At 36.3% G+C, this 24,778-nt stretch overlaps 3 protein-coding genes across 3 annotated transcripts; all 3 read left to right on the forward strand.

Moving 5' to 3' along the window:
- The first annotated feature begins 15,224 nt into the window (after window positions 1-15,224).
- On the forward strand, window positions 15,225-17,961 carry LOC120772509 (aquaporin AQPAn.G-like). The gene is made up of 3 exons (XM_040101154.1): window positions 15,225-15,443; window positions 16,804-17,362; window positions 17,425-17,961. Exons 1-3 carry the CDS (start codon window positions 15,376-15,378, stop codon window positions 17,608-17,610), a joined length of 813 nt encoding a protein of 270 aa, XP_039957088.1. The 5' UTR covers window positions 15,225-15,375; the 3' UTR covers window positions 17,611-17,961.
- A 41-nt stretch (window positions 17,962-18,002) lies between these two features.
- LOC120772511 (lens fiber major intrinsic protein-like) lies at window positions 18,003-21,471 on the forward strand. The gene is made up of 2 exons (XM_040101157.1): window positions 18,003-18,521; window positions 21,277-21,471. Exons 1-2 carry the CDS (start codon window positions 18,003-18,005, stop codon window positions 21,448-21,450), a joined length of 693 nt encoding a protein of 230 aa, XP_039957091.1. The 3' UTR covers window positions 21,451-21,471.
- A 173-nt stretch (window positions 21,472-21,644) lies between these two features.
- LOC120772510 (aquaporin AQPAn.G-like) lies at window positions 21,645-22,464 on the forward strand. The gene is made up of 2 exons (XM_040101156.1): window positions 21,645-22,186; window positions 22,241-22,464. Exons 1-2 carry the CDS (start codon window positions 21,659-21,661, stop codon window positions 22,427-22,429), a joined length of 717 nt encoding a protein of 238 aa, XP_039957090.1. The 5' UTR covers window positions 21,645-21,658; the 3' UTR covers window positions 22,430-22,464.
- Window positions 22,465-24,778: the final 2,314 nt, after the last annotated feature.

Here is a 24,778-nt window from a genome sequence, read left to right on the forward strand (position 1 = left end):
TTTTTGGTAAATGACGCCAAGAGGGGAAGTCATTTCCAGTACGTTAAAGAGGTTAAAGAGGCTAGATGGTCTTAGCCAAATTATTGGAAAATATAAAGATGATAATGTTATGTCCCAATACTATCGGTATTGAGACGGTATCACAGCTCAGTTGCCCACATGCCTAGCCAGTAGGTTCAGAAAAAGTACATTGATAAACTCTCTCTTTACGTGTCATTGTCAGCCATCCAAGTGAGCGTCAGCCATGGAAGTGAGCGTCAGCCATGGAAGTGAGCGTCAGCCATCCAAGTGAGCTGGTTGCAAACGAAGTAACCTCTCAAAGAAATTGAGGATAGGTTCGTGATTCTATTTAAACACCCTTTATAAAAACTTATGAATGTGTACCTAAGCATCACAATTATGGCAAAATTAGAATGGTCAACAAGTGTCGATCATCAATTGATATTCGTATTTGACAGAGCCACAAACTGTGCAAACTAAATGGGGGCAATACTCGTACTTCGATTAAGTGTCACTGTGCACGGTGGATTTATTTCAAAGTATAAGAGCAAACATGATTATAAAAGTAAATATTTTTTCTGAAGTGGGTTTTGAATCACAATGCAATAAAAATTATAAAAAAAATTAACAAATTGGACTTTGAATCGCTTTTGCACACACTGCACGGCTTACTCCAGATCTGGCCCCAGAGCCATTCAATCCTAAAGGAAAAGATTTATAAATTTAACCACCAAGAATGAGGCCTATTTTGAAGCAAAAGACAAATCTTCTAAACCGTATGAAAAATGTTTAAGACCATTATGTTGCATTTTCTAAAAACTGATTTTCAAAAAAAAATTTATGATTTCTTATCTACTGCGATATCAAGGTAAAAAACTTCTCCAAAAATGTTTTCAACTTTTCATTTATATAAAGGTACAGCCTTTCATCTGTAGTGTAAGCTTATGCTTATGACTTCTAGGGCTTCCTTCATTTTGCTAATAATAAAAACAAAGATGTCTAATGTTTGTTGTTTTTACATACAATTCAAAACTAAAACCCCTTTTTCATACAATATTTCTCTTCCTTTGTTTCTTTCATTAAGGGTCTTATGTAAGAAATGCATACATTTACTCATACATACTCGTATAACTGTACACAACATGAACCACACGACCTTTTCCACTACTGAAACTAACTCCTTCCCATAAATTCTTAAAAAGTAAACAGACCACTAACTCAAACCTGTTTGGATGCAATTTTAAAGTCGATTACGGAGTCAGTGTCACCCATGTACGTCTGTATGTTCATATGAACTTATATTGTATATGACAATATTGTTGAACTCCGGCACTTTTGGGGATATTCCAGTGGAGAAGCAAAATCAAAACATTGTCTGCCTCATTTGGCCTTACAATATCGTTTAATTTTACTATTTGCCTTGACTTTAATTTGTAGCACGTTTATTAAAGCATATATACGCGTCTGTTTGTATGATAATGGACTGCCCATATTTATTAAATAAGAAATTTATGAACATGAAAATGAGCAAAAGATGCAGTTGTCCTCCTCAATACTGTGGACCGGATTTTGAGTAATCACTTAATAGATTGATAAAGATAAAATCAATCTTATGAACTTTTTGAGTTATTCGGATGATTTTTGTTATACTCAACCCACAGTGCTACCATATCTAAAGCACAAATAACTGACCAATTTGAAAAGGGCTCGGCTTTGCAAATATTTATGATGTCTTCTAAATAAAGGCAAAATCGTTGCCTCTGAAGTGTTATAAGCTTAGTCATTTGATATAACTGTGACATACATACTTTATATATAGTAAGTAACGCAAAACCCATCCATCAGGTTAAATTCAAGTGTAAGTACGTTAAATGAAATTATATAATCTAAATAATGTATTGAAACGCGTCATATTATTATAAAGAGTGCGATTTCAAAGAAATGCTATTTCACCACAAGTTATTAATCGTGTCTCTCTTGTGCTCGCTACTTACTGTAACATTGTGGTGGACATTCTTTTTGTAGAAGTATGGACCAAATATTCCCTTTGCCTATAGCGCCCAGTGTAACTTTCTAAGAATGTAACGAATTCTCAACAATGGATGTTGGTTTATCATCACTTCAAATGTAACAATTTTCTTTCTAACGTACTACCCATTTAACCAAAAGTAGCTTCATCGCTGAACTAAATTTTCTTCAAAATATCGGGTTCGGTGACCCTCTCGTTTGGTCCCTTTCACCGAATATGCACTCAAGTGAATCTTAATTAAGCACCTTTCAATAACTCGCTGGATTCGTCAAAATTTTCAGTGGCCCAATTTCTTTTAGATTGAAACATTGGGAGCAAGGAAAGATATCTTAACTCAATTGAAGACGAGGCAATTGCCTATCCTTTCATCCGTTTGACCAAGTTTCTGAAGGAAAAGAGGACAAATGCCCTGTGACGGCGCATATAATCATGCATTTTTATTTTCACCCGAACGAATAATTTGTATTGCGAATTTCGTGTGAAATGTTCGAATTGCGAAAATATTATTGTGAAGCTGTTGCATATTGTTTTGTTTTGATTTAGTGGCATTGAAAAAACTTTGTAAACTTATAGAGCCAATTATGGAAGTATTTTAGCTTAAACATTTTTATTTTTAATTATACATCGTACATATTTTTTGACCGAGTGGTATTAGCTGCATAAATTATACAGATAACAATTTTCGCATGTATTGGTATATTTTAAGGGGTTAAATATAACTAGAATTTTCAAAAATCGATTTTTTTATTTTATTTTCTTAATGTACATAAGTATATTCAGGAATACACAGAAAATTGCATATCGTTCCGGTGAATATTTTCGAATATTTCGAACACGCAAATGCTGGTTGGAAATATAAAGTCGGTGACCAACATTACTCGAAAATGACTGAACCGATTAGTCTAAAATTTTCACATATTAAATATATTTCGAAATTTGACATATTGTTGAAGATTTTTTTCTCACCGATAAATAATTTCAATAATTTTAAATTTTTCTCAAAAATAATTCTGGAAAATTTCTAATTTTTTCGGCTTCTAACTGTATAAAAAACTTGAATGACCTCACATTGAGTTACAACTTCAAAATCGAAGGATTCTAAAATCCATTTCGGTGTTGGCCCCTTGCCATTGGAAAATTCATGTAACTTCATTCAAAATATTTACACTTTCTGGAGGTTTTCTTTTTTAAAACCCTTTCCTTTATCAAGATTTTCGGCATTACTGCTTACCAAAAACGACAAATGAATTTGGTTAATAGGTTTTATTTCGTATAAAAAAGTTTTCAAAATCAAATAAAAGCTAATAAAGCACGCTAACATTTTATTGAAAATTGTTCCCAACTAGTTCAGGATAAAAAAACACAAATTTGTATATTTTTCCATATGAAATGGCATTCATGTAAGTTTACGATAAGGCTGAACATCACCTATCCCACTTTCCTAAAAGTGAAAGCTTTTTGTTCTGTCCGCCATCCTTACTACATCAAAGTAATATTGTGATACACCCTGTATGGAATATGTTCCAAGATCTACGTTGTTCCTTCACCAATATTGCCTTTACTTTAAGGAAATTCCTCGATCGTTTGGTGGATCTACCATCCTATTTAACCTTAGGTTCCAGAACTCAATGATATTTCTGGCAACTGTGAAGTAGATGAACTAGCCAGAGCAGGCAGCTGCTGCAATTAAAATCCGGGAAAGAGGGAACTTATATACCTCTGGCTACTTGTAGATATTTAATCGCCAAACATGTTAAAAATATGGCTGTGACTCAGTGGAGTCAATCCCTAAGTTGTTCAACAAGCACACAAACGTGGCAAGAATGGAATATTGGAAGATGGCAACACCCACAATGACTATTGTCATATGTCAGGAGATAAAAGAAGAGGAGACTATAGAGCATCTGTTATGCGAAACCAAATGTAATGAACTGGAAGATATCCACAAACCACTTTCCGCAGAACTAATCAGTAACAGAAATTTCGTTTAAAAATTAACTTATTAGTAGTAACGTAGGAGACATTGTATTGTATATACATATACATATGTATATAAATAATCAAGATCTTCATGTATAATGTATATATACAAATGATCATCGTGACGAGCAGAGTCGATCTGTCGCTCAGTCCGACTACGTATCTGTAGATATACGAAATAAGGATTTAATTTTAAAAATTGGGATATAAATATGGCTAATTCTTCTCTCTCATAAAACTACTCACTTTTTGCAACCGCCAATATCGGCCGACAATGGGATATAGCTATCATACGATCAAAACCAAGTTCTTGTATGGAAAACTTTTATTTGAGAAGATTATATTCGCAAAGCTGACTTAAGGGTTATTTGTATCAGACAACGTGGGTGCAAACAAAACGTTTTTCGTTGTATAATGTCAATTAGATTAAATATAAGATTTATTTGATGTTGACATATACCAAAACCCACAATGCGGTCAATACCCGCCTCTATTTGAGTACTCCGTGTATGTACACATTATACGTTGGATAGTAATTAAGGGGTCAGTAGGGTAACCTGGCCTGTTTTTTGACATTTTTTTTATAGAAATTTTTATTCTACAATAGAACTTTTTTCATCTATCATGAGGTACTATATGTCGTGGAGTGTATAAACATATTTTTTCGGAATTATCTGAAACACAAACACCCAATTTATTCTTAAAAAGTACGTGAATGGTTATCGTCCCTACTAGTATAATGAAAAAATGTTGATAAATAAAAAAGTAATTAACCTTTTTTTTTTTTTTTAATTTTTCCCCATGTTTTTTTACATAAATTTTGTCATAACATTGTCAATAAATTATAAAAAATTATGAATCTAGTAGGAACGATGGACAGGCGTTTTGTGAACATTTAATAAAAAAAATTAAGCAAATCGGTTGAGTAGTTCGACCGGAATCATGTCCGCCAGTTTAAAAAAGTGTGTTTTGAGAAAAATGCGTTTAAAATTTGAGGTACTAAAAAGCATACAAAAATGGACATAAATGTTAAAAAATTGACATAGCGGTATTATTATTTTTGAGCCTTTTTCAAAACCTTCCAATGGTAAAGTGGGTTTCTACGTTAATTCTAAGGGTATAAGGGAACAGAATATGCAAAACAAAAAATGTTGAAAAAATATTACCCTACTGACCACTTAAATCGTCACTTGCAAAATGTACCGGAGACTATTACGCTCAGTAGACAACTATTTGCTCGTTTATTTCAATATCTGTGGATGTGTACATTTATACAAGTATCTACAGACGTAGACGTGTATGTTTGATTTTTGAGGCTTGAAGATCAATTGATCGATTCATCGTCCAACAGGTCATCAACACGATAGTGACTAAATTATAAATAATTGCACACACAGTTTTCTTCATCACTTGCAGAGCTCATACCCAAATCGACATTGTACTAAAAATTATCAATTTCCATTGCTTATAACATTGGTTCAGAATATATCGCGGAAACAGCGACTAAAGAAGGATTGCATTGTTTATTGAGCACTTCCTGTTAGCTTTTGAACCTATCACAATTTGTTGAAACGGCTAATGTCAACAGACCAATATCATCAGCATAGTCTAGATCTTCTAAGCGGCCATTCCCATCCCCAAAATACCTCTTTTTACCGCACAAGGTCAAGCAGTAATAAAATAAGAGCGGTGATAACACATATTTTTGTCTTACATCGGTTTCGAAGAAGAGTAATAACTCTTTCATTAAGCTTACATGATATTTTTCCGGAATTCCAAACGTTTTTCAGTAAGGGTAGCAAAATCCGAGCATTTATCTTTGGGTTAGCTTTAAGTAGTACCAGATTGATGTTGTCCGGTCCGGGAGCTTTGCTGTTTTTTTAGCGATTTAATCACGTTGAAGCGTGTGATAAAGATTTCGGATGCGATAAAGATTTTTTGTGCGATGTGTTTCAGCTTGTGCTTTGCTTGCTAGTTTATCACTTCAACTTCTGTTATCAGCTCTGCCATTTTTCTTCATTTGCTTGTCGATATTGGTGTACCCTTGTTACAGATCTGTGATTGTTAATTTGTATTTGTTTATGTGTGATCGAAGATCCGGTACTCATTTTGTGGTCGATGTGCTCCTCCGCTGCGTTAAGGAAAACTTTCTAATCCCAAGAGTACTGGTGTTGTTCCAGGGATTCCGTAAATCGATTAAAAGTTTCTACGTGTTTTAGTTTTTCAACATCGAATATCGTTGGCGCTTTTTGGCTAGTTAACTTGGAGAGGAGAAACTCCACACCACCACCATTTAATGTTGTGATTTTGCCCACAAAAGCCGAGCATAAGTGTTGAAGCGTTGGACCGCTCTGCGTAGTAATTTGATTAGTTCTAATAGTGAGCGCACATTCCATGCTCCCATTCGTGGTTCTTTTTCATGATATTATATATATTAGTATATTTCATTTAAAATGAGTAGAGGATTACACTTTGGTATCCGTACTAAGATCCGAGGTTGCCGATCTGTCTACTTTTCTCCACGCTGGTAATAAGGTTATAATACCATTACATGGAGTCAGACCCTCGTTTGTATTGAAAGGGGGTACCATGTGAAGGTTGGATTGATATTTTGGAGGGATAGGCGGTGTGTTCGTACCCCCAACTTTTCCCCTATAAGTTTTGGCTAATCGTATTATATGACATATGGCATTTGAATACCATTGCGCATTCTTCGACTCATAAAAACCCATTAAATAATAAAAATAGAAACAAGAACATAAGATAAATTGACTCCGATTACTTTCTGACATTATGCTGTCCATTTTGAGGACAAAAAAGTTAGTGAAAATAAGTAATACAGTTGATTGCTGAGAAAACCAAGCTATATCTATAATAAAGACTTTATCTGCAACAATTGGCGCGCACTGTTTATTTGGGTATAAGTATGATGTTCTTCCAAATTTAGCTTGAGAAGTCTCTTTAAAATTTTAAGTTTTTGAAATCTCTTATAAAACGAAGATAATGTTCAAAATCCTTGAATTGATGTGGAAATTTGTACTGCCCCCATTAACCTTTGTATTTACTTTTGTTGGTGAAATAACCAAATCCACAGTAAAGAAATATATTGTATGAGAAAATATAGTTAATAGAATATTGATAATCATTATACATACATACATATATCACCGAAACGAAATACATAATAATGATTATATTTAGGTTAAGCAATTTTAGTATAAAATAATAAAACATCTAATAAAGAGATATCAATCTGACTCTCGAAAATGTTTTAAAATTGTTTAAAACAAAATAGTTTTTCCCCACTGAGACCATCGCTACCAATGCCAAGTTTTGTGCATTCATTTATAACTTAGTCATAAACCACTATAGGCCCATCAGTTATCTGATTTTGCACCTCCGCTATACAAATCCTTTTAGAGTGCCAAGATATAAATGTATGGAATGAGAGGAGAGTGTAAAAATTCATGTAGAATGGCTAGTTAAAACTAAAAATTAATTAAATTTGTCCGATAACAAAGCAAGATTACATAATCTAGTACTGATACTATTTAGTCTTAAACCCTTCAGTGTGTTAAACACCCATGTATACTATGCATAATAGCTACATTTCTAAACTTACGCGTCATAGCCTTTGTTATTATGAAGCAAACGTAGTATTATTTTTTGATCCATAGATTATACACACTTCACAAATATGTACATACTTATACATAAATACTAGTTTATCGGTAAAAATTGTCTAGCTCCGTTTCCCACTATGTTCCCTTTCCACAAAAAACGCTGTAGCGACTGTAATAATTTTAATTTCGATTTCAAAATTTTAGTGAATGTTTATTACAGTATATACTATCCTGGAGGATGGAGTCATGTGTAGAAGTTCACGCAAGTGAGGAAAGTTCTCTGATCGCCATTCACTTGGGAGTGGCCAGAAACGATTCTCACTACTTCCGGTCTTTGACCAAGTATCCTCTGGGTAGTCTAAGAACATCCGTTCGAAGGCGAGCTAAAGTGAGAAGGCGAAACATCCCCTGCATAGGGTTGTGCGCTGGGTTTGGGACCCGCCACGTAAAAAGCCTACCCCAATGAAAAATGACAAACTATCCGATGATGTAACAAAAAAAATCGATTTTTTCAAAAATTTCATTTCTTTAATAATATTATTCTGACAAAACATAGCAAACATTTATTTCCTTCACTCTATTCTCCTGGTACGAGGGCTGCTATATACATTATGGCCTAGGGCAACACTAAGTCTTGCCAGGTGCAATCTGACATTTCCATTGGAAAGTTTGACATTTTCTAGCATAACATCACTCAGAATGTTTTGACATTTAATCGTGAATTGTTTTATTTACAGGGAATTAAAAAATTCATCTCGGCCAAAAAATGGAATTAACTCGTTAACATTTTCGTGCGATCATTTTTCCCAACTTTCGACGTAGATTATCACGACAAGAGTGCATCGATGAACTAAAATCTTTGTATGGCTATGAAGCACCATCCTATAGCACTGTGAAAAACTGGTACAACGAATTCAATCGTGGCCGACGCTCGCTCAAAGACGAATTCCGTGAAGGTCGTCCAAAAACAGCCGTTGTGCCAGAAAACATCGATGCCGTACGTGAAATGATAATGCAAGACCGTCATGTAACATACCTTCAGATAGAGGCATGCCTATGCATTTCTCCCACCAGCATACATTCGATATTGCATCAACACCTGGCCGTAAAAAAGGTTTGTTCTGGTTGGATCCCGCAAAATTTGACAACCGCTCAAAAAGCTCGTGTGGATTGGTGTAAAGAAATGCTGAAAAAATACGATCCGGTGCTTCAAAAGACGTTTATAAGATCGTCACAGGTGACGACTCATAGATCTATGCGTATGAGCCCGAAACAAAACAGCAATCGACATAAAAACAAAAAAAAAAAAAACAAAAAAAAACATTTTCGTTGATAAATATGCCTATTTACATTATTAGGCCAGAAATATATTTAGCAACCTACTTATACACATGTAGTATGTGATTTATACATTCTGAAAACACACACATATAAGCATTTACAGCTGTTATCAAAATAATAGGAGTGCAAATCGATTTCACGGATAATGCAGAAAAAAATAATGTAAGCGTGACCTAAATGTTTCGAATTTATTTTTTTTATCTTACATAGGCAGTTATGAAAAAAATATAAACAAGTAAGGAAAATCTAAGTTCGGGTGCAACCGAACATTTTATATTCTTGCAACTTGCAAGAATCAAAGCCAGGGAAATACTTTAAGGTTTAAAACGTCAACCAGAGGATGGAAATCCAAACAATTTTATATATATGTACATCTTATAAATATATATAGCTCATACACTGACAGAAACATGAGATTTGTTAGAAAAGCGAAAATCCTTATATGTATGTAGTATGGAGATGGTCGGGTCCCAAGATATGGGATTTCACTAAAAAGTGGGCGGAACCACGTCCAACGTCCTATTTTCAAACCAGCTCCATAAAGCTCTCTTATACAATATCGGTGGTAAAATTAAATGTCTCTAGCGTATTTGGTTATTGATTTATTGCGCTTTTAGTAGTTTTTGACAGTACCGTTATATGGTGAGTTTTCTACTCGATATAAGAGAACTGAGAGACGGCATTTCAAGCTCCTTACCATTAGTTTTCGTAAAGTCCTTAAGAACAGCTGGTACGATGAGGACTGTCGTGCCGCAGTGGAGAGAAAGCGAACAGGCTACTTCGCTATGTTGCGTTCGATCACAACATGAACAGGTTGAGATATATACCGAGCGTTAAAGAGAGAGAAGAGTGACGCATATGCAGACAGAAAAAGAAAGAGACCGAAATGCATGTGTATGAAAAAATTGTACTGACTTGTGTCCAGAACATACTGAAATTATGGAGGGAACATCATGCATCAGCTTCTTTGCAAGATATGGCCGCATGAAAGCATGCCCGATGATTGGAACATAAGTGTGCTCTGCCAATCAACAAAAAGAAGGATCTACAATCTGCTCCAATTACCTTAGGATAAGACAACTTGATATCGCATACTTATCGAGCGTAGTGTGTGAAAGACTGCAACCTCCCGTCAACAAACTGATTGTTCCTTATCAGAGTGGCTTTAGATCTGGAAAATCTATCGACCAGATTTCCACCATGCGCCAAATCTTGCACGGACGGACAGACAGACATTCACCCGGATTTCAACTTTTCTCGACATCCTGATCATTCATATACACAGTCTGACAAAAGTTTACATACGACCACAAAATTTTAATTTTATTATAAATATCAAAATACTGCTTATATGTTGCTGGTTTTTATAACTTTAAACGAAAGATAAAACCATTATAAATACTCTTCAATACAAAATATGTTGTATTTGCTAAAGTAACAACAAAAAAGTTAAAATGCTTAAACTCCCATATTTACATAAGTATACATACGATGCAAAGAACAAAGTGTACCGTTATGAGTACCGCTGCAGATTTTTTTGATATTTGCTTTAAATCATCAGTACAGCTTGACATTTCATAGAAGGCGATCACAATTATAATTCTTTAGTCGAGAAGTGTTTTCTACTATAAATATGGGCAAAGGAAAGGAAGTTCCCGAACCAATTCGGAAAACCGTTGTAAAAATGAGGAATGAAGGTTATTCATTAAGCGAAATTGGAAGAATTTTAAATTTAAAGAAGCCAACAGTGCAAACAGTTGTAAAAAATTTCAAGGAAAATGGAAATTATGAAAGTAAACCACGCACCGGCCGTCCTCGGATGTTAGACGAAAGAATAGATAGAACCGTTATACGATTAATAAAAGAAAACCCCAAACAAAGTGCGGTCGAAATAAATCGTAAGATAAAAGCAGATCTAGGAGTAAACGTTTCTGATCAAACAGTTCGCAGAAGTATTAAAAACAGTGGTTACAACAGCAGAGTTGCACGACGAAAACCGCTTCTCAGAGCGGTAAATATACAAAAGCGGTTTGAATACGCTCAGAAGTATGCGAATATTCACATAAGTGACCCAACGTTTTGGGAAAGGGTAATATTTACTGATGAATGTAAATTTATGGTCTTTGGAGGTAATGGTCGGGCAAAAGTTTGGCGAAAACCAAATACAGCATTACTGCCCCAGAATATAACCCCTACAATCAAACATGGAGGCGGTTCGGTCATGGTATGGGGGTGTATGGCCGCAAATGGTGTTGGCAAATTAAGGATTATAGAAGGCATTATGGATAAGGCTATGTACATTGACATTTTAAAAGATAGTTACCTTCCTAGTGTGGAAATGCTAGATTTGGAAGGAAATTCTATATTTCTCCAGGACAACGATCCGAAACATTCTTCTAAAGTGGTAAGGGAATGGATTCTCTATAACGTCAGACATAAGCTGGAACATCCCCCACAATCTCCCGATCTTAATGTTATCGAACATTTGTGGGATATTTTGAAGCGGAATCTGAAAAAACGGCAAATATCATCCATTGCAGGTCTAAAAGTAGCACTAATGGAGGAATGGAATAAAATTACTCCCGATATTACAAAAAAATTGGCATTATCCATGCCCTCTCGACTGGCAGACGTAATAAAAGCCAAAGGAGGTCATACCGAGTACTAATTTATTTATTTTTTCTTTAATTTACTAGGCGTATGTAAACTTATGTAAAAGTTCTCAAAATGCAAAAGTGAAATATTTTGTGTTATTAAATATAAATTTATTAAATTGAACTATTTTTAAAATTCCTTTTTAATATTTAATACTTTAAAATAAAATAAAACAAAAACAATTATTATATGCTCAGTTTCCTTTATCAAATTGCAAATTTTAGTACCGTATGTAAACTTTTGTAAGACTGTGTATGTATATATAGCCCTATATCTATCTGGCTTAGTTTTAGGTGATACGTACAACCGTTAGGTGAATTCCTAGAAATAATAATAAATAATAATGAAATTATTACAAAAATGGCTTTCTCAAAATAATAAATAGGAGTGCCCTGGATAATTCATTAAAAACCTAAAAATTAACAAATTTAATAATGCTTTTTTTTTTAAATTTAATAATTTTAGACAAAAAGGTTATAATAAGAACAAATTAATATTTTTTTGCACCGCTTTTGTTGCATAAAACTGCAGCATAGCGTCTTTTCATTGACCCCACCAATTTTTCGCATTTTTGTGGGGAATTCTTCAAAGCTTCAAGCAGCTTTTACCATATCCCAAAGCTCATTAATATTTGTGGGAGCCTTATTAGCGACTTCCTTCTTTATAACTGCCCACAATTTTTCGATCGGATTGAGATCGGGCGACTGAGCGGGCCATTCAAGAACTTTTATGGCGTTATCAGCGAGCCATTTCTTTGCCACTTTGTTGGTATGCTTCGGATTATTATCTTGCTGGAAGACCCAAACCTGTGTTTTGGGTTAAAAATCGGTTTTGGGCGGTCTTCTCACATACTGACGAGAACCTTTTCCACCAAACCAAACAATTTTAGATTCATCTGTCCATAATATGGTACGCCATTTTTCTGGTGACTAGTCAATGTGTCGTCTTACAAATTAAATCAGGGCTGTGTATTTAGCTAGGGGTTTATTTGTATGAAAATGCATTTTCTTCGGGCTGTGTGCTGCTAAATTATTATGCTTTAATCGTCGGCTAATACTTTGGATACTTGCAACGTAAGCTTAGTTCATCTTTTATTTTTAAGCTTGAGAAAAGATCTAGTTATGCAAGTAGTATGTTTATTTGATATCACCTATGGTCGTCCGCGAGTTTCAGCATTTCGTATCATCGAAACTCCGCACCCGATAATATTTTGTACATTCTTGTAGGTTTTTTCCATCAATTTTTGGATTAATTCACGTTACTCAGGTGTGCAATGCTTCCCACGACCTATTTCGTTAAAATTAAATGATCTAACAGCCTGATTTGTCCAAGAGTTAATAAAAAATAGAGCTAGAGGTACTTCTGCAACATTTTGAAAAGCCGAAAGCCGAAAAGCCGGCGTCATGATTTGCACTCATATTCAAAGTAATTAGGTGAAAAAAGAACACAAATAAAAATAAATACTACAGCGTAGAGAAATATGTAGATATGAAACAGCACTCCTTTTACTTTGATAACAGCTGTATATAAGTAAAATGCAGTGGATGACGTAAGGGGGAAGACTTTAGTATACCGTCCAAGGATTTCGGGAATAAAATGGGTATGGTCGGATAGAAGAGATTCTCCAGATCAAGATTATATATAGTTATAGCTGCAAGAAGCTTGTAGTTTTCGAGATATTCGCGTTTAAAGTTGAAAATTTCCACTATTTGAAGTATATATTTTCTCGATATAAAATTAGTTTTGCACTTATATTTTGCACTTTTATATCCACTAGCACTTCACTAATTTGTTTGTACACATTTATTTAACATTATATAGTACAAAAACAGTTTAGTTCAATATTTAACTTAGTCGATCGAAGAAATAACACAAAATTCGCTGAGGGAGCTGAAGACCATCCCAAAAAGTGCTTACGGAAAGTGTTTGAAGATTGGAAAAATAGTTGGAATAAGAGTATTATATCTGGTGAGGATTACTTTGAAGCTGACAATATAATTGATGAATAATTAAATATTTTGCGTTTTATTTACAATTTCCGGGTAGCTTTTTGTCACAATATATATGTAGAGTGTTTTGTTTCGCCAAAATTTAGAGCAATCTTAATTGTTTGCAGAATTTGTAATTAATGGCATATTTTGACTACCCTCTTCTTCTAACAACTAGGGTAAAATTAGGCAATATGGCGTATTCCACATGCATTCATATTCACAATCTTATTCAAGATGCGATTTCGTTATATACTCGTACTAAATTGTTTGCTTCTGTTTTCATGCATTCGTTATATTTTAACCATAAGTACTCATTTCAAGTTATCCACTTGCTGTAAAGTATCACTTTAGACGTGTCTTCTATTACTACAACAAAGTTTTTAAAACATATACATAGTATAGTATACAAAGGAATGATAGACATGAGCACATTAATTGCTACTGCTGTGAGATATTTAAATAATTTTCGTGTTAGTGAATATTATTCCATAACATTCTGACAATGTAAGGGAGCTGCTCCTTATCTAAAAACTAGAGTTTTTAAACCGACCCATTACTAAGATCCTTCTCAATAATTATATTAAGATTATATATTAAGGGTTTTATGACACATTCATTTGTTGACTTTGGAGATAAGTAGATTTGTAGAAGTGTTTACAAATTACTAAGAAGCTAATCGTTACATCATTTTTAACACGTTTTCTGCTTGAAGAAGTACTTGTATAGATCACAAACACAATTCAATACTAGACGAGGCAACAGAGAGAAATCAAAGTAATAATTAATGCATTTACAAGTGCCATTACCTATAAGTACCGAAATAAAATGACCATTCTATGAACTTGTAAACAACCTCAAAAGTTCTTACCAATTTAAAATTAGCACGACCAGAATGATGTACCACACAGTTAGCAACTAATTAAACGAACTCTACAATTTTTGTGTGAAAATATTAAGTAAGCACTCGTCTAATACTTGACTGGCTACTTATAATTAGACATGTAAACAAGTAATAAGTATAAGCCATGCAAATAAAAGATAATATGCATTAAAAGTCCTTTCTTTCCAAGACGTGATTACCGTTTCCACTCATTAAATATCACTAAATATTAAGGTAATGCAAAAGTGGCTTAAAGCGGAATAGCACGAAATTGGTAAATCCAGCAGTCCACGATTCCCCACACGTTATGACTTTGACGCATTTCGACAGTGTTTTAAGAGTGACCTGAAGAAATACTTTTTAAGGATTTCATATTTGCTGATGTGGATAGTCCTACGATTTAGCTTATCAATGAAATCCTTTTTCTCATTTCCACATCGCAAGAAAATATTCACTATTTGTCTCCAAATTCTTTGCATTTTCGTGCAAACAGTATTTATGCTTATTTGAAGTTTTCTTAGAAACTCAATTAAAATAAATTTGGGTAATTTTCTAACCTTCCTAATGTATTTGCAATAGAGCACTCCATTACAATGGTGAAGATTAAGTTAAAATAAACTCAAAAGCGACGCAAAACTCAACTACCAAACACTTCAAAATTTAGTGTAGCAGACAGCGTGCAAATATTACGGCTATAAGTATGGATACACCGTTATATCAGTCGGAAATATTGGCTGAAGTAGTCGTGCGATCGGTTTGTTTGCTGCCTTTAATTTACTTTCGTTTGCAAGTTTTTATAGTGGCAGTTTTCAATTTCACTTCCAGCGCGGTACACGCTGTTATTTGTTAGCATCACAGGACTAAAATTCAAATAAAATGGGCGTAGAATCCTTACAACAGCCGACATATGTTCTCGAGCCACAGCCGATTCGATGGACAAGAAGGTTTGTTTTAAATTGAATACTTGTGTATTGAAAGTTGCGACATCAACAGAAGTGAATTATTTAACCAAGAACCCGGTTCTTAGGCAACCTGTTAAATGAACTGCGGGGAAGGAATTAACAGATTTATTATTTTTTAAAGAAAATGCCTCATATATCTTAACCTGACTTAGCAAGCACAATTCAGAGCAATCTTACAACAAATAGGCTGTGAATTTTGTGAGTGTATCAAAACAAATTTATCAAAATAAGTGCTGTTATCGTACTAATTAAAAAAAAGTATCGTACTAAGTATAACTTGAGGCATCATAACTGTGCTAATGATACTAATGATTTCTGTTGTAGAAGAGCTATAGGGAAGACGTGGGGACTCTTACCAAAAGCTGTGTTTTGGCTCTGCGAAACCATAGTCAAGCCAATAGGGGTGTATTCGTTCAGTGCACGGTGCTCGAAAGGGCTATACTCGTTAAGGTCCGTATCCAGCTCTGAAGTAATTGTTCAAGGAAAAAAGTACATTATTTCTTCAAGTAATTTTGACAGCTGGTTACGCATTGTGAATGTTCCACATTAGAAGCACAAGAAAATTTACCGCAAGAAATTTTTTTCACTATTTCTTAAGCGTTTTTTCATATGAAGTTTTTACATTTCTTGAGAGCTGGATACTAAGCTTTAAGAAGCTTGAAAGTGTCAAAAGAACAGCTCTCATCGAGATCTGCGGTGCACTGCTGAATGCACCAACAATAGCACTCAATGCGATTCTACACATAGCACCGGTGGATATTGCCGGCACTTTTATTGTGAAGTTCGCTCTGAAGCTCATAGAAACTGCGTATATGAAGGGGTTTAAAGACGGTCACGTTAAAATTTTTATCTCTTTCAATTGCATCCTTGAGGATGTCAAGGACAGTCTAACCTTACAATACATATATGTATAGCATGAAACTACTTCATTTTCAGACTCTGCATAGCCTATGAACTAGCAAGAAAGGTCGTCCTTGCTCCGCTCACATCGGAATTAGAAAAAGTTGGATCCCTCTTGGTAATTTTGCGTTCTAGCACTGAACCTAGGGATCTCGTCAACGCTTCCTGGGGATTGTCCAATGGACATTTAAGCGCTAAGGCTAATAGTTTAGTCGGAGTGTTCCAGATACCACAAGCTATAAGCTGTCCAAATTAAATCCCTGTTGGGAACGGCCATTTGACGTAACCATATATGTATATGTACATTTATTCAGTTATATTCCAATTTGATTTAAGTTGTCTATAAGTGGTACGATTCAAATAGTTCAGTAGAAAAAGACATTAAGGCTAAGTTTCTTTTCCGGTAGAAAATTATTAATGACAATCACACCTTATTTTTCAGTTGCTTAAAAAAATTGAATATAGATGTAAGTACCTTTGATTACATATGCCAGTTTCTCGGCGAGTTAATCGGCACCGCAATGCTGGTATTTCTCGGCTGTATGGGATGTTCCTATAATGCCAGCTTCGAACACAGCGTGTTTCAGTCGGCATTTACGGTTGGCTTAGTAGTAATGGTGATCGTACATTGTTTCGGTTGCGTTTGTGGAGCACATTTGAATCCCGCCATCACATTGGCCGTTTACATTTATGATATGATCTCACTAACAATGGCGGGCGTTTATTTTTTGGGACAATTACTTGGCGCCTTTCTCGGTTACGCTCTAATGATGGCATTAATACCAGAGAGTGCCGTGAAGTTGGGCGGCGCCGAACATGGTGTCTGCGTTGCAACACCACATCCACAAATTACCACAATGCAAGGATTCTGGATTGAGTTCATTCTCACTGCAATGCTGATAATCACCACCTGTAGTGCGGCCGATTCACGAAACATTACATTTCAAGACGCATTGCCGATCCGCTTCGGCTTAACCGTTACCTGCCTTAGTCTCGCGGGGGTAAGGTGTAACTAAAGCAAGCACACAAACATAAAATGTCTTAATACAAATACTAATTTTAGGGTCAATACACTGGTGCCATGGTCAACCCTGTCAAAGCTGTTGCCTCAGCTGTCTGGAATTCCGATTACCAGGACCATTGGATATACTGGGCAGCGCCAATGCTCAGTGCAGCGGTGAGCGCCACCTTTTACAAAGTGATTTTCAAGCGGGATATGGTGGAGCGAGAGCTGAACGAAAAGAGATGACTAGGAGTATAAACATATAAAATTACGATGTGATTAAACGTACATATCTCTCGAAAAAGTTAAAGTGTGCTAGAAAAAATTCAAATATTGGTGGCTAAAAAAATTTCCGGGCGTACCGACGTGCACACTATCATAGATACATACAAACCAGCTTATGGGCATGTCATTCAAGCAACGCCTTCAAACAGAAGGAATTTCATTCAACTTCAATGTGTCAAATAGCATTCATATGTCAAATGTACATAAATTTTTTCATCTCCTCAATCAATTTGCTTCATAAATTCTATATTCTTTCATTGTCCATTTTCTCGATGTAATAAAAACATATACGATAAGTGTTGTGTACAACTTGATTTTGTGCAAAGTTAATTCCTCGTCCTCTTTTGTGGCAAATGAAGTTCAACAAGCTTTTCTTCGTACAAATTTTCGGTGAATTCTGTGCCGCTTCGATGTGGATGCAGTTACATTGTTATGGCATTGATCCGTTAGTTGCCGAAGGTGGCGTAATGTCGTATGGTCTCTGTGACGGCTGCGCACTGATGATAATCATACAGACATTCGGTTGTGTATCTGGCGCCTACATGAATCCCTGTTTAACAGTTGCCGGCGTCATTATGGGACAACTGAAGTGGGATTTGGCCATATTTTATGTGATTATGCAATACTTGGGTACGATGCTCGGTTTGATACTGGCTTATTATACAACACCGGCGATGACGAGATCAGATCTCTATTGTGTAACTGATTTGTCACCACAGACCTCTATACTCGGTGGTTGCCTTTTGGAATTCCTCATGACTTCAGCATGGGTGTTGGCCCAGTGCTCTGCCTGGGATAAACGCACTCAAGGCATTCAAGAATCCATATCTTTACGTATGGGCGCGGTAATGATGTCACTGGTACTTTGCGCGGTGAGTAGATTTCGATTGTGAGAAAACTCTCAACTGCTCAATTATTTGCGGAGATAATATTTACATATGTACATATATAAATAAGTCATTAGAGGTAAGTGGAATTTTCTGGAGGTGATCTTTCCCTAATATGTTCAATATAGGGTCAAATATTTGACAAATTAAGGATTTTATAAGTTTCAGGTCATCGCGATATATCTAATGAAAGTTTTCCTTGTCTTAAATATATTGGCGTAATACAAAAGTAAAAAGTGTTACAGTTTAAGATTTATTCTTTTTTGGTTCACGATAAATTTTGTGGACTTGAGTTTATGCTTACCATATATTCTTCTTTTTCTTTACTGGCGTAGAAACCACTTACGCGATTATAGCCGAGTTAACAACTGCACGCCAGTCATTTCTTCTTTTCGCAAAGTGGCGCCAATTGGAGGTTCCAAGCGAAGCCAGATCCTTCTCCACCTGGTCCATCCAACAAATTGTAGGTCTTCCTCTTCCTCTGCTTCCTCCAGCGGATACTGCGTCGAATACTTTCAGAGTTGGAGTATTTTCGTTCATTCGGACGACATGACCTAGTCAGCGTAGCCGCTGTCTTTTAATTCGCTGAACTATGTCAATGTCATCGTAAATCTCATAAAGCTCATTGTTCCATCGAATGCGATATTCGCCGTGGCCAACGCGCAAAGGATCATAAATCTTTCGCAGAACTTTTCTCTCGAAAACTCGCAACGTCGACTCGTCATCTGATGTTGTCATCGTCCATGCCGCTGCACCATATAGCAGGACGGGAATAATGAGTGACTTGGCGCAGATTGTGGAATCTCACTTTTGTGGATTGGGCAGAACACACTTAAATTCCAGTCGTCGTGCATGTTTTCGTCCAACCATATTCTACAAAGAAGCTGATGCATGCTCCTTATCAGTCCTTTGCCGCCGTGTTTGAATAGCTCGGCCGGCAATCCATCGGTGCCCGCCGCTTTGTTGTTCTTCAGACGGGTAATTTCTATTCGAACCTTTTCATGGTCGGGCAATGGAACGTCTGCTCTATCGTCATCGATTGGGGAATTGGGTTTGCCTTCTCCTGGCGTTGTACTTTTACTGCAATTCAGCAGGCCAGAGAGCTGTTCCCTCCAGAATTTTACTATGTTCTGGGCATCGGTTACTAGTTCACCTCCTTGGCTTCTACAAGATTATGCTCCAGTCTTGAAACCTTCTGTTAGTCGCCGCATCTTTTCGTATAATTTTCGAGTACAACCCTTGTCAGCTGCATAGAGACGGGTGCGAATCTTGGCTGCAACAAGATAGTGGTCCGAGTCAATGTTAGAATCTCGGAGCCTACGCACGTCTAGAACACTGAAGACGTGTCTTCCGTCTATCACAACATGATCGATCTGATTTTCAATCCGTAGACAGCCAGGTAGCTGATACCATATATTATCTGTTGCAAACCGTATTGCGGTGACGGCTTCACATAAGTGTCGAAAACGAGCAAGTGAAATTTATGAGCCTGTGAAAACATTTAATATCTCGAAAATGTTTGTTCACCGCACTATTGATAAAATTTCCTAAACACGCCCAAAGTGAATGACTGAAGGAAAAGTGGTCAGCCGGGCGTGCTCCGAACCAATTCAACCAATTCTTTTCGCAAAAACATTCGCAGAAATCCTCTTAACACACGTTAACAGAAAATGATGGCAAGGGAAAAGGGAATCAACGCCAAGACTTATTTGAGATGATCTCCATATAGCCAGCCAACTGGTCATCTTCTGACAACACCCTTGAAGCACATTAGGCTGAAAGATGTAAGTGACCAAATTTTCAAAGTAGTTAAGCTCTCTTGGGTGGAAAACTGTGACTTAAAAGCAATATTCCTGGTTACACATCTGGAGCTAATTGGCGTCTGTAAGTCCGGATTTGAATCCAGTTTGTGGTCCGAGTTGGAGAACATGACCTGTTGAAACCCTCACCGAAATTTGGAGAGTTTCAAAAATCTTTGGTTCAGAAGCTGTGTTCTTTGGTTCATTTGAGGGCTTGTTTAAAGGATAAATGTTGTACATAGTTCATCTAATCTAGGCATTATAAAATAAAACTAACTTTATTAAAAATATATTATAGTTTAATTTATAAGACGACCTGAACTTGTAACTAAAGTGTTGGCAGAACTAAGTAAATAATGACAGGTTAGTTCTACTATTTATAACGACGAGACCGACTTTAATTATCTCTGATTTCTTAAATTCTTGAAGATTCACTTAAAAATAAACAAGAAACTTATGCAAATGAATAGATATAGAGTAGAAAATATTTGAAACGAAATATTAAAAAAAATTGTGCGAACTTCTAGAACGGATAAGATTTGTTAAAAGTATTTTCAGAAATTATGAACACTCCAAAGAACTTAACTCGTATTAACTTATACGAGTACCATAAGTCATATAATCAAACTGTTTCATGAGTACTTTTTGCCTCATGTGCGAGATATTCATAACGGGTGTTTCTTTAGATGAGTGATTTTCAATGAGCAATACTTCATTCTTTGCCAATATACAAAATTATCGTGTTTGGAGTGATGATAATCCACAAGCCATTGTTGGAATTCCGTTACAACTTCAAAGAGTTACTGTTTGCTGAGCTCTATTGAGGAAATAGGCGTGGTTCTAGTCTCATTTCGCTCAATTATCCAACACATTTATCCAAAAAAAAATTATTACAAACTTATAGTTAGAAACACTAAATAAGAACTATTCTTCTTCAACAGGGTTACATGAGCGGTTTAAGCATGAACTCAGCAAAGAGCTTAGCTGGTGCTCTCTTCAACTGGTATTGGTCGAACAACTGGATATATCATGTAACAACGTATCCGGCAGCAATTCTCATGTCACTCGTGCACAAATTTTTACTTAACGAAGGTTCGAAATCTGCCGAAGAGTAAACAACTCTGATATTGAAATTACTGCCGTATGAAGTCATAATTTTTTTGCTTTGAATATCGAAAAATCATCAGTTTATTTGTTTTTTTTTTTTTATGTGACTGGCAATAATATTCGAACGGTCAAATATACACTTATATATTTATATTAATATATAGACATTTTCTCTTCAAATTTGGCGTATTATACTAAGTGAAAGCATATCTTAAAATGAAATTCGATAGGCATTTGTTTATGGTGTGTGTCAGCGAATTCATCGGCACCGCGATTCTGATGTGTGTCGGCTGTGCGTCTGTGGTGGGCATTACATTACCATTTTATGAACGAAACTTGGCAATGATCGGAATTGGTTTTGGACTGGCCGTGCATATTTCCGTGCATACCCTGGGCACGATTTCCGGCTCGCACATCAATCCGAGCGTTACCATTGCGGCCGTCATGCTTGGCAATATGGAGTGGCAATTGGGTTGCTTTTATGTATTGTGTCAGTTTCTGGGCGGTCTCACCGGTTATGCACTGCTATTCGCGTCCCTTACGGCATATGTACGCACCGACAGCTTTTGCGTCACTAAGCCAGTACTTGGTATCGAAATATGGCAGGCAATCTTGATTGAGTTCTTCCTAACATGCATACTTGTGTATTTTTGTTGTGGCGCCTGGGATAAACGCAATCCACAGGTGCATGATTCATTACCTATACGTTTTGGTTTGTTGATTGGCGGTCTTATTTTTGCGGCGGTAAGTTTCGGAACAATAATGATGAAAGCATTGAAGAAATCTTTCTTTTAATAGGCACCTTATACCGGCGCCAGCATGAACGTGGCACGCTCCCTACCGCCGGCCGTTTTAACAAATACTTGGACGGGATTTTGGATATACCCCGTTGCCCATGTGCCCGCTGCAATTTTGGTACCGTTAGCTTGGAAATATTTACATACAGCCGGCTCCTCCGACGCTGGTGGCACTGAAGGAGAGGCATAACTATCAAATAAATCGAATTCTACAGACGCAAGACTTACGACGGTTTGAGACTAACAAATTTTAATAACAGTTTTTAAATAAAATAATTGTTAACGACAAGTCAGCTAAACGTATTTTTCTCCAAGCACACAACTAGCATCGTGAGCAGTGCGCAACCCTAAGTTGGCTTTTCAAAGTACCCAACCCGAAGTAGTATCGATCTCAACTCGGAAAGCTTACATCTTAAACTAAGAGTTTACTACACTTATAATGTACCTTAGGTTCCTTTCATAGTGAGGCACACCTAACTTCTTAACTGTAGGATATTTTCAGTGATACACTCTAGAGCACTGGACGTATCTGAGAATAATTTGTATGAAAGTATGTGAACTGCTTCGAGTATATAAAAGACTTAACTCATTAAGTTTAATTTCATATACGTACATCCTAAGTATTCTGATCGGTTCTTTGAACGCTCAAGGAACTAGCGAACCGCACAAAGTCATGTCTCTACAAAACTGTATCCAGACTGTCTTCTACAGTGAGTGGCTACCCTTTCTAGTCCAGTCATTATAGTAAGTTCACCTCGGAATTCGATATACCCATCTATATGTCTGTAAATACTTGTATATTGACACCCTAAAGTTGTCTCAAAACCTACATAATGGGTATATCGAATTCCGAGATTCTTACCTAATTTAAGCTTAAATGACTGGCCTATTCCTTTGCTATCGCCAATTAGAACCGCATTAAATTATTTCAGAGCGAAATGATGTGGACGGAGTGAATGTGTGCAGCTGAAGTATTGGCAAGAGAACACTATTAGTTTTAAAGGTTGAGATTGTTTCTAAACCTTTAAGTTATATCCTATAGTGAAAAATATTCAAAGATTAAGGAGCCGCTCTGCTTCAATACTCGCAGACGTATAAGTCTTCACAGATTCTGTACTCAAATGTGATAACAAAAAGGAGTATTACTAATCATACGTTGGCGGTTCATATTTTCTTTATTTTTCCAGATTAGCCGAATTGTAAAATCTAGTTTTTCGTAACAAAGTCAAAAGTTTTTGTAATTAATTGCCAAGAGAATTTTAGGTGAAAAAGACGTACCAAAGGTAGGGTGAATATCTGAGGACTCACCGAGATACTTAAGAGGCGCAATTTGACACAAGCAGAACTCTTTTATGTACATTCTGCACCACTCTGTGCTCCTGACGAATTTCATAAATTCGAAAAGTTTTATACATATGTGCAACTTCCGCAGCATCGCAAAAAAACCCTCGATCGAAAGTTGCGATTCTTTCCCCATCGGCCCACAAACCACACTAAACCGTTGTTTTCTGTGGCTGAAATAGCATCTCTTCAATCTCTTCGGGTTGCTCTTCGTTCTAAATGCAGCAATTTTGCTTGTTTATATACCCATTGAGCCAGAAATGGGCCACATCACTAAACAAAATTTGGCACAAAATTGTCGGATCTTCTTGGAACTTTTCAAGAGACTACAGAGCGTAGCGATGTAGTTTGGGAAGGTCGAGCGGCTTTAGTTCTTGCACAAGCTGTATTGTATTCATTTTCAATTTAAGATCTCGACGTAAAGTGCGCCAAGTCGTTTTATACGTCAGTCCGAGTTGCTACGAATGGCGACGAATGACTCTCCACGGTCTTGGTGTACACTCTCTGCTACGGCTGCAATATTTTCTTCACTATGTGCTGGACGTGGTCTAGTCGGTCAAATATTATCCAATAATGAATGCTGGGTCTCAAGGTGGGTGGTTGTGTTGCGAATAGTACGCTCAGTAGGTCGATTATGTTGAACATAAGCTGAACAAAACGGGGGAAACACATTTTTTACAGAACGTGAATTTTCGCAATAAAGTTGAACGATTTGTAAACGTTTTTTGGGAGTAAGTACCTCTACTTGGAACACCCGTTACTATACTAGCTTTGAGCTCACTGACTGTGCACTCAAAACTTGTCAAGGGGTGCACAGCGAAATCGCTGGAACGTGGAATCATCTTGCTACTTCCTACTCTTTTTCCCAACTATTGCCACACAGAGATGGAAATACCTCGGTAGACCCACCTTTGACGAATCTAGCGAAGCTGCTGGGATTGATATTAATCGCCTTAATAAATTTGTGGTAAGAATAAAAGGATTTGTCGATGATGATGTCAGGTGATCAACCTTTAGGAGCTTATGGGTAACACAAATGACGAACTTCTGTCCAAGTGGGATTCATCGATTTTGGACCAATTAAACGACCTGTGGGTTAGGACCCAATCTAACCTAACAATATGAGTTTAATTAAGTGGCACAGTATCGATTATTTGAAATTTTTAGGATATATTTATAACACTTCTTCTTCTTCTTA

This window comes from Bactrocera tryoni, chromosome 3 (genome assembly GCF_016617805.1).
Source record: "Bactrocera tryoni isolate S06 chromosome 3, CSIRO_BtryS06_freeze2, whole genome shotgun sequence".
NCBI lineage: Eukaryota > Metazoa > Arthropoda > Insecta > Diptera > Tephritidae > Bactrocera > Bactrocera tryoni.